This window comes from Vigna radiata, chromosome 9, assembly GCF_000741045.1.
Source record: "Vigna radiata var. radiata cultivar VC1973A chromosome 9, Vradiata_ver6, whole genome shotgun sequence".
In the NCBI taxonomy this organism is placed as follows: domain Eukaryota; kingdom Viridiplantae; phylum Streptophyta; class Magnoliopsida; order Fabales; family Fabaceae; genus Vigna; species Vigna radiata.
Genome location: NC_028359.1, coordinates 9525947 through 9543213, shown reverse-complemented (window position 1 = coordinate 9543213; position 17267 = coordinate 9525947). Strand labels below are relative to the sequence as shown.

Below are 17267 nucleotides of genomic sequence, written 5' to 3'. Positions count from 1 at the left end.
AAAAAAGCCGTGTGAGTGCTCGTGCGATCGTACGCATCAGCCTAGTGCTCACTACGCAAAACAATAAAAAAAATAACAAAAAAGCCGTGTGAGTGCTCGTGCGATCGTACGCATCGGCCTAGTATTCATTACGCAAAAATATAAAAAAAATCATATCAAAAATACCCAAAAAAAATACAAAACTTTTAAAAATCACAAACAAAAAATTTATATTTTACTTTTCTAGCTCACTGTTCCTGTCGTGACATTTTAAATAATTCAAAATTTCCAAAAAAAATCATAAAACCCAAAAATCAAAATATCAATGTTTTCATATCAAGATCTTTGCCAGAACTACGTGATCCTTGATTCTCCATCAAAAGTGGAGATACGTAGGAGCAAGGTCAATCCTTGTCAAGTTCACTTTCCCAAAAATCCAAATATTTTCCAATATGATTTTCTCAATAATTTCACATAAAAAAAATACAAAAAAATAATTCATCTTTCTTTAGAATTTTATTTTTTTTAGGGGAAATTAAACATTTTGCAAACCACATCAAATTCGCATATTTAATTAAAGGTACTGCCTTCGGGCAGGCGTTGTGGGGTGCTAATACCTTCCCCACACGTAACCGACTCCCGAACCCAATCTTTGGTTTCCGTAGATCGTGCCTTACTATTTTATGGTTTTTCCGTAGTTTTCCAGAATAAACTATGGTGGCGACTCCAAAATCTCTTTTTCTAAAAACGTCTAATCTTTTTTGGATCGTCGTCGTCCCGTCGCGATTTTCCGGTTGCGACAACAGTCATACAACTTACTAACATAACATAGAGAACACACACCAAGGGCTAAGAAAGCCTATACCTACAAATCTCCTACAGGAACTATTACTCTGATACAAAAAATATAACATCTCATTTAATAGTACAAAACTACTAAATAAAACATTATAAATTTTAATAATACATAACATATAAATTAAAAAACATATAAAATATTAATACAATTATCCATTTAACAACCATAATGACATAACATATGTAACCAACAACTGAAAAACTACAAGAGTTGTTCAAAAGGAAGAAACTCCTATATGTAACTACTAGATAAAGCTATACAACTATGCATTGGCATTATTGCCTTTTACCAAAGGCATATCAACACTTAACTCATCATCGGATCACACTAAGAGGTGATCATTACAAAAGCACAACAATACCAGTTCAACATTCATAAAGTTCTAGAATTCATAAAAACACACAAAATAGTTGATTCTAGACTCAATTATCTAGATACATGCTTTTGACATAGAACTTCACTGTAGGTATGCACTTGTAGTAGTATTTATGCTCTGTAGAGTCATAAACACAAGGGTTATCACCTTACTACAAACAAGGTTAATCCTTTTCACGCCTAGAACCAAAAAACCAAGGTTAGGACCTTCTTCCATTCTTTCCTCCACCCAATTTCTCTTTATATGAGTTGAATGCTTTGTAGTATATCAGATACCTCCTTTCGGAACTCCCATATGTCAAGGCATATATAAAACATCACCATTACATATAATTTGTCCTTAAAATTCTCTTAACCACAATATCGCACATAAGCATAACAAATATTCTCATTTCCATACATATAATTATCATACACATAAGCACACTCAATGATTATAAATTAATACAAAAACAATCAAAAATAAGAAACAAAACTAGCATACAGTATGACGCTTAGAGGTGGCGCTCAACGCCAAACCTTTCGTAAAATGTGACGCTCAACGATAGTCCTGATGTTCAGTGCCATTCTTCTCGCAAAACATCACACCCAATAACACTCTTCTACAACTTAGTGTCTTGAAACTAAAATTGCTTGAGACTAGTAGTGCAAGATGGTGCTTAGCGGTGCCTTGCCCCCACTTAGTGATAAAGTATTAGCAAAACTGAATGTCTAGTGGTGAAAAGGGTTACTCAACGGTCTAAAGCAAAAATGATTCTAGACTTGCACAACCTAGCTTGCGCTTAACACTACACCAATATCGCTTAGTGCTATATCAAATTTTAGCATACTCAGATTTGTGATTTAAGTGAAATGAGACCTGATCAATTGCTGAAATTGATATTCTTTTTCTAGAGAAATGGTTCAGCACAATTTTTATACCTTAAATTCATACAAATTTATACAATTTTTCAACTCTTAAGTTCTCTTAGTCATAAAATAACAAGCCAAAATCAATTCAATTATTAAACTATACCATTCAATTCAAACACAACACCAATCAAATTCAACAACATACCATTATCAATCAAAATTATCCAACTCATGCACACTAAAGCAACTAGCTTCTTTTACCTGAAAGACGACCAAACAACTCAATGACCCCTATAACATTCTTAAATGCACAAGTAGTTCAAGTTGTCCTATGAACAATGCAAACACGATCAGAACACACAATTAGGACCATGATCAACAAAGACTAGCAAGAAAAACACAAACGCTACATGCGAACTAAAAAGGGGCCACATGTAGCAAAAGAACCAACATTGACAAAATCCTAACTTACCTTATTAAATAAATTGATCGATTTTTTTTTATGAACTCAATGTTATAAAAAATAATAGTTTTCAATTTTCAGAAAAATAACAAATTGTAAAAAATCTTAAAGAAAAAGTAGAAAAGATTTAAAAAAATATTTCTAAAGAGATAATATCTTTTTAATTCGTTTATAAAAATAATATTCATATTTTAAAATTTTAATATTAAAATAAACTAGACTCATCATTTTAAATATGCTATCAATTCTAAACGTAATTTTGTAATATTGAAACACTACATTAGTTCATTTAAATGAGTAACCAAACAAACCTTAAATATTTTTTTTCATTTTAATTTAATGTTTGAATAGAATTAAAAAGAGAACCAAAATTTACAAGAATTTATACTTACTTTTTCATATGTATTTAATTTTTAATTTTTATTTAAATTTAACAAAGTTTTTTATTCTTTATATTTATTAAAGATGTTTATTTGGTATCTATTTTGAATTTTATCTACGCATAAGAATTTTTTTATAAAAGATAATATTAAAGAAAGAAAAGAAAAGAGGAAAAGAAACGTTGAGAAAAAGCCAAAGGCTGAAGGTGGGAACAATCATCACTGAACGAAGTTTGTGTAGTTATCAAACGTGTGTGTGTGCGCGCGTTAGCGTTGTCATCACAATCAATCGATTGTTGTCGCAAATCCAAACGGCGTCGTCGTCAGCGGCGGCGGAAGATGTCTTCGCAGCAACAGCAAATGCAGAATAGTGGCGGCGGCGGCGGCGGTGGCAGCATGGGCATCCCAGCGAGCGAGATTTTCTGGACTCTGGCCGATAAAGCCGACAAAAAGTTCTCCAAAATCAGGGACATTCCTTTTTACCAGCGCAGCAGGTTCGATTCGTGACTACTACACTCTTTCGTTTGCTATTTTAAGTTCACCTTGAGATTGGTGTGTTTTGATCTAGGACTAGTTTTTGAGTTTTTTTTTAGGTTTTAGGTCGAATGCTTTGCTTCTTGCTTTATTATTTATTTGTTTGTTCGTCTTGGGGAGGTTTTCGGTTTTAAATTTTGCGGTTCTGTCACGATTCTTGAAATTGAGGGAAATTGCCGGCAAATGCTGCCGATGCAGTTAAAGGGGGCCTAGAAAACGTTAGTGTTGTGCCTGAAATTGTGGTTGCGTCTGTTTCTTGAGAACCTTTCACGGATAGAAACAAGAGAAGGGAAGAATTGGGTTAAGTTAAATTCTGGTTGTGGTTTCATTGTGATTCTTATAATTGTGTGAAATTGCCCGTAAATGTTGTTGATGCAGTTGCAGTTGACCAAACAACTTGGTGCTAAGGCTAAAATTGTGGTTGCAGACTATTTTTTAAAACCTCACATTGATGGCAAACAAGGAAAAGAGAGGGTAAATGGAAAAATTAATAGTTATTTGATGATTTGTTTGAGAGGTTAGCCTTGAACTATGAAGCCCAGATACGGATACGACACAGACACGGACATGGAGATATGGCTAAATTGAAAAAATATAGGATACAGGACATGTCTTGTATATACATATTAGTTTCAAACTTACAACTAACACATTGTCAACTAACTCAAAAATGAATATAATCTCTCTATCTAATATCCAAAAAGCAAAAAGTAGTGATCATATAAGATTTATTCCTTATTTTTATAATCATAATAGAAACTTATGTAACAAGTTTACAAGTTTATGGGATTTTTTGAAAGTCATTGAATTATTGGTTATTAGCATTGTGTTGGAGTCATGTCAAAATCATGTTAAAGACAAAAAAATGTCTTTCAAATTGGACACTTTATCGATACTTGTGTTGTGCGAGTATCATATGAGTGTTGATGTTTGATACGTGTTAGACATGGTACACGCCATTTATGAGGTGTGTTCAAGCTTCATAGCCTTGAAGCTAAGACAAACTAAGACATTTTAGGATTTTTTGGGCACGCTATGTTGGAGAGTAAAGATTTCATTTGGATGATGAGTTCATTGGGAGTTGACATTATCACTTTAGTGGTGTGGTTTGTGAATGTAATTGAAAGTAATGTGATTTTTGCTGCACTATGGAATGAAAACCAGAAATAGGTTTTGATGTTGAGTCCCTGGATTGAGGAATAAATATGAACAGAACTTAGATATAGTTTCATATGCACTTTTGGTGTTGTTCTTTGTTAGTATAGAGAGATAGAAACTGATGAAAAGAAAACTATTTATGCAGAGAATACATGGTAGCTCTGTTTATAGAGCAATGTACAAAGTGAGGAGATCTCTTATGGATCTAACTAAATAACAGACAAATAACTAACAGAATGACAGTTGGATCACTAAACAGTAACAGAATGCAGTTCACTGATTATGTTAGAGATATGATTTGATTGCATTAAATATAGGGAGATATGATAGATTTAATAGGGAAATATCTTACAAAATATTTTTCAATATTAGATATTGATTTTGTTCATTATTATCCCTTCCTCGTTATAAATAAGAACACTCATGTTTGTACACAATACACAAAATTCAGTGTATTCCTTTTTGGTTCTCTTCTCAACACGGTGTCAGAGCAAGTACCAAAGCAGTACTATCCTCCATCACTTGTTTTGTCACTAATCCTTTCAGCAAGAAAAAAAAATGTTTAATGAACTACGTGGAAGTTCTATCCAATTATTGTTCATGAGCCCATTTGGATGTGAGCCTTAAACTTATTATGTTTCCTGTACTGAAATTTTGAAAGCAATATTGAAATTTTGGTTGACATCGCTATATTATTGATGTGATTTGGACTCAGGTATGATTGTTGATATATTCATTTTTTACTGAATATGGTTGATTGATATTCGATACTTGTATACAGTTTTATAAGGAGTTCAGTGTACACACACTAATGGAAGAATTGGGTTGGTTTTCTGTTTTGTTCTGTATACCTAACAGTTAGGCCTTACATTGGTGGTCAGAAATAAGAATTTCATGATTTTGGTTAATCAATTGGAAATTAACAATGATATGGTTTACAATTAACTTTTTCCTAATTAACAATTTTGGCGCCCTTTAATTTCTGTTCCATGATTTTTGTTCCCCTATTCCTTTTTTTCATGATTTTATTTCCGATATTTTAGAAAACCAGCAATTTTTATATAATCCTTATTCTACATTCAGTTTATTTTGATACAATTGAATTCTAGACCTAGCATATGCATTTAAGATAATCATGACATTATTTAATTAACTAAAATGTATTAAGAAAAAGAAATAAGCCTATTTAAAACTGAAGACTGCATCAAAATTGCAGATTTCTAATATAAGGGGACTAAAATTAGAAAAAAAAATAATGGGACTAAAATTGTGAATCATGAAGCAAAGGAGGATAAAAAATTGCAATTTAGCCTCACTTTTTGTTTGTTCAAAGTGCTCAAAATTTCTAATCACGTGGCTTTGCTGTAGGCGTGATACGTACTTTTACAAGGTCTTCAAGGTTTACACACAATTGTGGAAGTTTCAGCAGGAGAATCGGCAGAAGCTAGTTGAAGCTGGGCTTAGGAGATGGGAAATTGGTGAGATTGCATCTCGCATTGGGCAACTGTATTTTGGGCAGTACATGCAAACAAGTGATGCAAATTATCTGTCAGAGTCATATATATTCTATGAGGCCATATTGACTCGGGAGTATTTTAAGGAGGGAATGTTTCAGGATGTGAATATTGCAAACAAACAATTGAGGTTTCTTGCTAGATTCATAATGGTGTGTTTGGTTTTGAATCGGAGGGAAATGGTACAACAATTGGTTAATCAGCTTAAAGTATTAGTTGATGAATGCAAGAGAGCATTCCAGGTTTGTCCATGCTAATTTTCTCTTGTATAGTTCATTGAAAGATAATTTCATTTCTATTATATTTGAAACACTGTATTTAGCCAATCTGATTGTTTTTACAAATGATGTAAAGGTGTTGCATGTTCTGAATAGTTGGGTTCCATGCTGCATGGTAATGGTTGTCTATTGCCTACTACTATGCAGCCAATATATTCTTTGAAATATAACCCTTGATATCTATTTTCATTTATATCATGGAGGTAGATCATTTACTGCATTTTTTTTACAGTTTAACTAATGTATGTTGTACTAGACTGCTTATTGGAGTGTTCCATGCAAAACATGATGTTGTCCTGTACCCAGAATATGCTTTGATAGATTGACCTTCAAACAATTTGGTTACAGGAAAGTGACTTTAAAGAATGGAAGCTGGTGGTTCAAGAAATAGTCAGATTTTTAAAAGCTGACACTGCTTTTATGAATATGAGGCCGTTAAGATATAGTTTAGTTTTGGACTCTCATCCTGATACCTTGCCACATGTTCCTGCAGCCATTACAAAGCGACATTTGAAACTACGAGATGCTGTATTAAGTAGCTTCCATCAAAATGAGGTAGGTATCCATGACTCTTTTTGGTTCATCTGTATAGAATAACAATTTGTTGAAAATGATAAAGTCATTAGGTAGTTTTCTACAGGTACTATATATAATATTCTGCAAAATTTTATGATTTTTCAATGTTGTTTTCAACTATCATTCCTCAACAGGTAAAGTATTCAGAGCTCACAGTGGACACTTTTAGGATGCTTCAATGTCTGGAGTGGGAACCTAGTGGCTTATTTTACCAGTCCAGTGGTTCAAAACTTAGCCAGAATGGGGCTACTGGGACTAGTCGCATCAGTTACATCCAGGACATTGCTGATCCTACTTTACCAGCAAATCCACGGAAAGCTGTATTATACCGTCCTGCACTGACACATTTTATAGCCGTAAGTATGAATATAACTCATTCTTGCCACAAGTTCAAGGATTTGATATAAAAGATATAGTAGAGAGTACTTCTTCATTGTATCAAATGGGCTTCCATCATTTAAAATTGGGTCCAAGCGAGCCATTGTGTCTAACATCTATCAAAGGAATCAGGGTTCTATTTGGTTGCAGACCATTGTTCCTTGTTGATATAAAGCCATTGGAAACTCTCCATCTTATATGTTACACTATAAACAAACTCCATCTCCATTGAGAATTTGTTAGGTTTCTTGGTGACAAGAAACCAACACTCTCTTTCAGATTAAGAAAAATACACATGAATATTACACCAACTTTGTAAGATGATGTTTTATTAGAAAAGCCAGTACAGAAACGTTCAACAACTTCCAGGGAAGAAATTCCCTTTTACACAGTACAGAACCTGTCTGAAACAAAATACCCAACTGCTCCCTCAGACATGTTTTCCCCCATTAAGAGATAACCCCCACAGCAGCCATTATAACCGCTTCCTAACTTCTAACATAACCCCCTGTTAACTGTCTAACCCCCCCTTAATTGACTCTCAACTTTTATTTCTGCCCTTTTTCCTAACATATACCTTGAGAGTTGTATCAGAATTCCCAATTTTGCTTTTCAAGTGGTTGGTAATAGCAAATCTTTCTATTCTCTCTGCATATTAGAATTGCAATTCCCTTGAAGTGGTTTTGCAAACTTAGGTCACAGACAAATTATATGATTTAACTGGACAATGATTCTTCATTCTAAATGCTGGAGTCCGAAAATGCTTGTAATACTACTCATAAATTGCTTTTTTGTTGGACGAATAATCTAATAGTTGTGAACACTTTCATTTGGGAGAATAGAAGTTTTTCTTTGTCTTTCATATTTGAAATTGAATAATTTATGAAGTCATCTCATAGCTACAATATCATAGAATCTAATTGACTTGCTAGGGTCGTTGGCTGGAATTATCCTGGAGGGACCAGGGTATCAAATCATCTGTTCTGGGTAAAAATGTGATAGATGTGCACATTTGTGCTTCTATGCAATTATCTGCAACTAATTTAATAAATGTTCACATTTAGCATTTGAATGACCATTTCTTAGAATATTGTTTGTTTATTTATTTTTATTTCCAGATATAATTTGGAATTTCCTTTCAATGGTCAGGTTCTTGCCACAATATGTGAGGAGCTTCCTTCCGATGGTATTCTCCTTGTGTATTTGTCAGCTTCAGGTTAGACTCTGTAAACAATGAATATATGAATGTAAATTTATAGGGTTATCAAACTTCTTATGTCAACTAAATTCCTTTAGGTAAAGATGAACTCTGTCTTTTCAACATCAAATGCAGGATATTGTAGTTCTCCTCAGAATGAATCTGGTTGCATACACCTTGGTTCTCATGGAGAGAGAGGTATAACTTGTGTGTATTTCCATTCTTGTATTGCCTTACATGTATAATGTCGAGGAACAATAAAGAATCATCCTTGCACCCTTTTTACACAAATTCACCTCATGCAATTGAAGTTGGCTTCATTGTGTGTGCATAACATTCCCGTAATTCTAGAAGACACTAGGAGTGGGATATCATTAAAGTGACGCTGAGTAAATTCTCTAACAGATAAAAAGTTAAAAGGGAAATGAAATGAAGTAAACACACTGCAGAATATAAAGTGATAGAATCAGTAGGTTGTGCATTTATCACTCCTAATGATAGAACCATCTTTGGTGGAGACAATAGGTGAAGAATTTAAACAAAGAAATTGTTGATGTTAGAAATTCCACATTGATTAGGGATATGGTCTAATTATAATTTAAAACTGAGTGCAAACTTTATCTTGTAAATTGGTTTTATAGGGTTGTTGGCTTAAATTCAGTTTTAAAGTTCAGTCTTTGGCAAGGGGTTGTTGTAAATCTTACATCAAATATGAATATGACTAATGCAGTCCTTATAAAAAGGCTTAGACAATTTTCACCTTATAAGCCAATATTTTGGATTGAGTTAGGTTTCTTAGTCCAAATAATGGAATACTTGTTACCAATCCCATGGTTTGTTTTTGAAATTATGGGGTTTATGTAGAGATAAAGAGATATAAAAAAAAAAAAAAAGAAGAACGAAACACTTCTGTATCGAGAAATATATAGCAATTTGTTAATTTGTTATGTAAAATTTAGAGCTCTACCAACCTCTTTATATTAATCATAATCTTAAGTAATTAGTGAAGCAAATCATGATAAGGAAATATGGTAATTAATTGTAAGATAATAAGGAAATAGGGAAACTAATTGTAGCAAATAATTTTTAAGATATGATAAATATTTTTATTATTTTTTAGATTCTAACATGCCCTTTCAAATAATTTTTTAGATAATAATTTTTTTTACTACAAAAAAACCCTTTAAATAAAAGAAATCACACTACATAGCCGTGTTTCAAATAATGCTATGGCATAGCTGTTTTGGAAACTACTGCAATCACTACTTGCAGAGAACTAGCTGTCGGTTCTGTTGTGGCACTCACCATGGGCATGGTGTCATGTTGAGTTTGTTGCCCCATGATGGAAATATATTTTTTTAGGATTAAATATGTTTAGTCTTTAAACTTGGTTGCAAAATTATAATTTGTTCTTATCTCAAATTTTGATATAGTTTGATCTTCAAACTTTAAAAGTAAATAGATATATTCTTTCTAACTCAATTGCGTGAAATTTTTTTGACGAGTTAAATGACATGAGGTTGGCATTTGAGCTATTTACACTATTTAACAAGTACAAAATAGTTAATGTCGTTAGGTTAGAAAGACTATATTTATTCATTTTTAGAGTTTGAAGATCAAAATATATCAAAGTTTGGAACAGGAAAGAATTCTAATTTTGAGTCTAAATTTAGAAACTAAAAACTTATTTAACCATTTTTTTTTATTAATATTCAAGTGGTAGATTTGCCCATTTTAAAATAACCCAAAGGCCTTTCATGTGGGCCATACAATTTCCTGCAACTGAAATCTTGAGAGGACATTTGTGCCATCCAACCTTCTTCAAGTCTTCTCAATGACCTGCTACAACAACGGAGCTATGACAATGACATTAAAGCTAAGGTTGCGACTTTGAGGTTGGTGGCACTTGGGTTCTCTCAAGGTTTCAAGGTTTCAATAGCAAGATTGGCAAGAGAGGCCTTTGGGTTGTTTTGAAATTGGCCAAACTAAAAGTCCAAATCCTTTTTCTATCAGAAAAATGATATTTCTGCATGAGTGCTGCTATCCCCCATGTGATAGGGAGCACTGCAGTGGAAATACAGAGGACACTATTCTCTTCAAATCGCAGATGGCGATCACTGCCATAATCACTATTTGCGTACACTGATTGATACACAACAGTACATGTAAGGGTTGAAACCAAGTAGTCAGTGGTTGAATCCATATCAATTGTATTCTTAATAGCTAATATAAATTCTTATGTAAGGTAAAGAAAGCGTGTAAATTGTCAATGTCTGTGCCCGCCACATGATGGGATGTGTTATTCTAACTGCATAAGCTTTTAGCATAATTGGTTTTTGACATGTTTTGTACAGATGCTTTGTGTGGGTTCATTTTTGAAACCATATGCATACAGTGGGAAATGTTTCAAGTATTCCTGAAAATCAGCTCCGTTCATGAATAGCGTTAAGTCAAATTTTGCGGGCATAGGTCCTAGCAAACTGATTAAAAGACATAATTATGATCATGGGTATACATTGAAAAAATTCCTGTAATATCTCAATGAGTCTAGCTCATAAATTTGCATAAAGATGATAATTTCAGTGTTCATATCACATGATTTTTTGTTGGAATTGCAGAATACTTTAACCCAATCCCTTTTCAGGATCAAACTGCGTATATCCTTCTGACTTTCTACCATTTACTAGAAGACCACTTCTTTTAGTCATTGATAATGACAATAGCAACGCATTCAAGGCAAGCCTCAGATACTTTATATATTTATATATTTTTTGTATCTAATACTTGTGTCTATAGTATTTATATATATGCTAACTTTATCTAATAATTAGGGGGAAGGTATAGGTTGGGCATGTAATGGCGGTGGAGGATTCTGGTTAGAATCTATTAGGTTATATTACAGTTTCGAGTGAGAAAACAGATATAACAAACTGTTTCAATTGAACTGTATTATTCTCAATATTCTGTACAGTGTTTGTATTTATAGAAATACAAGAGAAAAGACAGCTGTACGTAAGAATTGACTATTTACCATTATTAACTAATAGAATCATACTAACATAAACTAGCAGGTTAGAGCTACCCTGCCTTTGGTACCCATGTTAGAGTTGATTGGTAATTTAGAAAAAAAGTTTTTGTATTCTGGAAAAATGAATTCTCAGTTACGAACTATGAATGATCAGCTATTTATATAGTTGCAGGCTAAGCATCTAGAACCCCTGTCCGTAACTGATAGGTTTCCAATTAAGAAACCTAATCAATACTCACTCTACTGGTATTATTATACAGTGAAAAAAATACAAGAATAGAAGCAATTATGGGAGTCTAACCTTCCCCAACAGGAATAACACATCCTGTTTAGAATACATCCAGAGTCAAAAGTCCGGTCTACAACTAACGCTCCCCTATTTATACAGCTCATTCCCCGCCCCTGTCTAACTGTCAAAACAGTTAATCTATTAACGTTTTCTCCTTCTCTCATTCACTAATAATCTCCTATCAGTAACTAACTCAGTTAGTTACAGGTACAGCTTTCAAATAACTAATGGAAAACAACAGTTCACTCCCTTATTACAAAATATTCTTTAGTTTTAGGAATTGTGTAATGAAAATATATTCATTAGTCTGGAAGAGGTCATTGCTACAATTTTCTTTTTACGCGTGCTGTTATTAGATTACTCTGACATTTTAAAAGTAATTTATCAAAATATGCAGGTGATAGCAGACGCAGAAAAGGGAGAGCCAGTTGCAATGCTCCTTTCACCAAGCTGTTCTCCTGCTGTGTCTGACTGCTCACATTCAAATGGGAGCCTATTCACCATGTTTCTTACAGCTCCGCTGCAAGCTTTCTGTCTTCTGATTGGACTTTCAGATACTGATATTGATTTGGTCTGTAATTAGTGCCCTCTTCCTTCATGCTAGCAAAAGTTCCATTTTTATGAAAAAAATATTTTTCATTCGTTGGAAGAGGAAAGTTAATATGCTCAGCAACTTAAATTTGACTATAGGACACATTCAACAAAGCTGAAGCGATACTCACATCTTCACTAAATACCTGGGGGCTAGCATTGGCAATATCAAACACACTTAATCCTGTTTGGGGGCAGATTTTAGGTGATCCCTTTATTAGGAGGCTTATTTTGAGGTAAAACTTGTATTCATTCCTGCTCTGATATGTACTATTATCTTCCATATAGTTCTCTCGCTTCTCTGTTCCAAACTGTACTACCATGCCATCTATGGCACATTGTGACTTTTATTTTCTGTTGTGTTTCTGTTGGTATTTGTTAATTCTTTTTATTTTGTTGATGATTTATCGCTATTTTGAACATTGTAGAGGCCATTGTTGTTAAACAATGTTGTTAAACATATTCAGTACATCATGATCACCACCACCACCACCACCATCATCAAACACTTGTTTGCACAGTGTACACAAATTCTGTTGTTTGTGCAGGAATACCCTATAAACTGTCTCAACTATCTAAAATCATTAGATCTTAACTGACACCGAAAGTTTCTGTTGTAAATCTCTTGAGCGTTGACTTACTTTTACATGAATGACAGGCTATTAAATAACTTTTGTTCACATGAATTTTGTTTTTAACTTTGCCACTCTTATGTTCTTATGTCAAGTTTGCTTCACACTTTGTTCAGATTCATGTTTTGTCAGGAAGTGTTGACCCTATATGCACCAGTTTACAAAGAGAACAAATTCCTTCCGACATGTGTCCCTGCTCTTCCGATGCCTGCCATGCCTCCAACTTACTCATATGAGAGTGTAATTCTGAATGTAGCCAGCATGTTTGGTGCAACTAAGTATTTCATCTTCTCAGAGGATGTTGTTCGTCCCGAAAATTTAGAAGTCGACTTGAATCAGTTGACTCTATGAAGATAATTAAAAGCATCATCTCGGAGGCATTAAAATGTATACAGAATGTTTGTATAGCAACTAAAAACATGAATTCTGTCAATATTTTTATTTTTCTGGTAGGTTTCCTAGAATTTAAGTTGTTCAGCCTTTGGTGTGAACATGGTTTTTATTATTAAACCTTTTTTTTTTTTTTTATCTTAGGTTGTGCGAATGTCTAATGTGGATTGAAGCTCAACATGGCAAGTTGCATAGTCCTGAAGAATGGAATTGAACAAAAGAAGAAAGTTTGATATAGGGATCGGTATTGTTGCGAAGAAACCTTGTATTTGTTTTTGTCACTTCAACCAATGTCATGATGCTTCGATGTTTTTCTACTAAAATGCTTCGTTAATGTTTTTGGCAATGAATAGAGAATGTTTGCGTTGGTATCACGGCTTTTTCTCTGCATCTTGATAAAAAAGAATACATTGCTATGAAACAGCTATAGAACCTAGAGAATGCACCATAAAATTTTGTAGTTAAAATTAAATTCGGATTAGTTATTCGTTTCTAATTATTGAATAAGAGTGCTTTCAATGGAGATAAAAATATTCCAAAACTACTCTAATTACTTAACAGTAAATTTGGCAATAACTGAAAATGCATATCAATGAATACATTTAGTTGATTAAAGTTATGATTTATGAGGCTTGTGTCTTGCAAATTTCTAAAAATTAAATATAAGACTTAAAGTTGAATTTTTGATAGAATTAAGTTTTTAAATAGATTGAATAAGAAAGAAAAAGATATGATAACTAAAGTGTAAACTATAATAACATGTATCCCTAATTGTGAGTTGATTAGTAAAGACTTCTTTGTTCTTATACTTGATTATAGATTATCACTAATATTGCATATGTATTGTGTGAATGATTAAGTTTTTTAAATAAGAGGTCATAACTTTTCATCCACCCTCAATAAAACAACAATGCGTTTATATCCATAATGACCATTAACAATGAAATCAACATGACTAATGTAAGGATGATAAATCAGATGGAACTAATCTAGCATAAGTATTCACCTTTGTTGCATAAATCCAAATCTTGCATTAGATTTAGTCTTAGATTACATGCCTCTCTTTGCTGAAAAATTATCATGTTTGGAATGCAAAGCGTTTACATGCCTAAAATATGAGAGTTCATGCTTTATAAACCTTTGAGATCGATGAACTTTAGTCTTGTATGAACCCTTCATTTTAACTTTAAGCATTAAAGGTACCATTGATGTTGTTAGCAGGACAAGCAATTTCAAGTAATTTTTGTTTGATTGTCACTTTTTCTGCAATGCCAACTTCTTTGAAATGATTGAGCACCAGATCAAGTTCCTTTTGAATGCATAACTCTGTCTGTGATTCATTTGATAAAATATTTGAAAAGCTGAATCTACTCAACATGATATGAATTTCAGACAGAGGAATCACCCTAGGGTCAAAACGCAACCACAACTTTCACTATCAAATCATATATGTTGAACCCGATTGAACTCTTTACAATGAGTCTCAAGCATATTTTGATACATATCCAATCAATCTTTTTATACTTACTTGGCTTAAAAGTGTTACTCATAAGATTTAGACCTTTTTTTTTTTAAATGACATCTTCATTTCATTATGAATTTTATCCCAACACGAGCAGAGGTCTCCTATACTATTTCCCAATACTCATGATCTAGTGAGCAGACTCAACCTTGATACGAATGACATGAACAATATCACAAACCGTTTAACAAAAACAACTAAACAAAATAATATTCAAAAATACTAATTTGATTATGTGTTTCCTAAATGAATTACTCAATTTGTCTATGCCTTTACAAAGTATTTCTTATATAGAATTATTCTAAGAATAAAGTCCATGAATTACAAAAATGATGAAGGCGATTAACACAATCACTAAAGGTTGACATGTGTTCACAATCCATGACATTTTTCCATGCTTCCATGACAATATTCCTTGCCTCAACAGAATTGACTAACATTTTGCGCTTGGCTTGCATATTTTTCTAAATGTGGAAACAACATAGGAGATGATATCATTTAAGAAATACAATGCTAATAACATTCATTAAAGGTAGGTCTATGTTGCTAACAATGACTTGTGGATCACGCTTAGATGTCATAAATAATCTTTTTAGCCTTTCCAGAGTCTAATTGAAATTATTTTGTTGTTTACTTGATAAGAATATAAAGAAAATTGAGAAAGTCAACCCTGTTGATGTGACCCCAACTATCTCAAATAATGACAACCAATATTTGTTGGTTTTGTAGGTGTTACCATTGAGAAAACAATATTAAATGCATTAAAAAAATTTACTACATCAGATGTGTCCAAAAGAGGTAATGTTACCACTTCAAATTCATCTACACATCTATTCTAGTGAATGTATTTATCATGTTCTAACATCATCATAAACTGTTATATTTTAGTTCTCAAACCTCTTAATGATCATTCATAAGTGTAGTGTTGTCATATTACACTCATTATATTCTTTGAGAGTAAGAAGAATGTTTGTAGGCTTCACTTGACTCTTAGTCATATCAATAAGCAATAAGTGTTCAATGGATTTTAAACTCCTAACAAAAAGGTGACCAATTAAAGTTTGTGACAAATCATGGTTATGATATCTACACATTATCTTCAATACCCGCTCCTCTCCATTAGAAATTGGTTAACTTCTCAATTTAAAAGGACAATAGCATTTTCTTGTGTCGGATATACTAGGTTGAACATCATATTTATATTTCATATACTTTCCACCTCTTTCACTTCCAAACAGTACATAAATTTTTCTCCTAGGTTGATCATTAGTTTTATCAGATCATATAATGACAACAACAAAACTAGGATCGAAAGCAAACCCTTAAACCCATTGAATTAACTCATACATGTGGAAAAAATTTGATTAGTTGTAAAGTTATTTGTGTAATCTCCCTTACACATTTCATTTATAAAAAAAAAGAGAAATTTGATATAAATCTAAAGTTTACTTGTGATTTCATAAAACTTAAAGGGTAATATTTCATCTTAGATACAAAGACTTCAACCACCAACAAGATGACATTAGCATAAAATACTTCAATTGTTCAATGATAAAGAGATCAACAAATTCATAATACAAAACAAGCAAAATAAATTTAAAATAATAAACAAAACAAGTAAAGTAAATTTTAAAAAATTGTTTTCTTTTTTAAATTAATAAAAGCTAGATTTCAAAATCTAGGAAAATACTTAATCGAATTTCAAAATCTAATGGATTTCTTAATCGAATTTTAAAAATTGATGTTTTCTTTTAATTAGATTTTAAAATTCGATGAATTTAATGTTTCTCTAAATTAGATTTGACAGTCTAGTGTTTTTTTAAATTGAATTTCAAAATTTGATTATTATTAAACTATTCATATTACGACTTTCAAAATCCGATCAATATATTTATCAACCGAATTTTGAAATCTAATACATGTAAAATATAATAAAAATAAATATCAAATTTTCATTCACAAAACAAAAGTATAAGCAGCAAAGTGAATATGTGTACTTGTTTCAAACGAAGATAAATGAAAACGAATACAAATGACTGAAAATGAAAAAAAGAAAAAAAAAAAGCAACGCCGTTGATGAATGTTGTTTAAAGAAGAAGAAAGTTAAAGTTGAACGTTGTTCAAAGGAAAAGAAAGTTGAAATTGAAGTTGAAAAAAAGAAAAAAACACCGTTGTTTCTAAAAGTAAAAATGACTCGGAATTTTAATAAATATATCACTCCGTCCTAAAATACATTTAGTAAGCAATAATTACCGTTAATCTAATTAATTT

The 17267-nt window shown here is 32.4% G+C and overlaps 1 protein-coding gene across 2 annotated transcripts; it reads left to right on the top strand.

Annotated features, from left to right (window-relative positions):
• Positions 1–3080: 3080 nt before the first annotated feature.
• LOC106774249 (protein SCAI) lies at positions 3081–13848 on the top strand. Of its 2 annotated transcripts, none has more exons than XR_001376725.2 (11): positions 3081–3402; positions 5969–6356; positions 6741–6947; positions 7103–7324; positions 8496–8562; positions 8680–8742; positions 11189–11280; positions 12259–12432; positions 12552–12688; positions 13201–13533; positions 13619–13848. XR_001376725.2 is itself a non-coding variant. In XM_014661180.2 (11 exons), exons 1-10 carry the CDS (start codon positions 3248–3250, stop codon positions 13433–13435), a joined length of 1740 nt encoding a protein of 579 aa, XP_014516666.1. In that variant the 5' UTR covers positions 3081–3247; the 3' UTR covers positions 13436–13471; positions 13619–13848. The 2 variants fall into 2 exon arrangements, 1 of the variants encoding a protein (XP_014516666.1); XM_014661180.2 differs by having other exon boundaries at positions 13201–13471.
• Positions 13849–17267: the final 3419 nt, after the last annotated feature.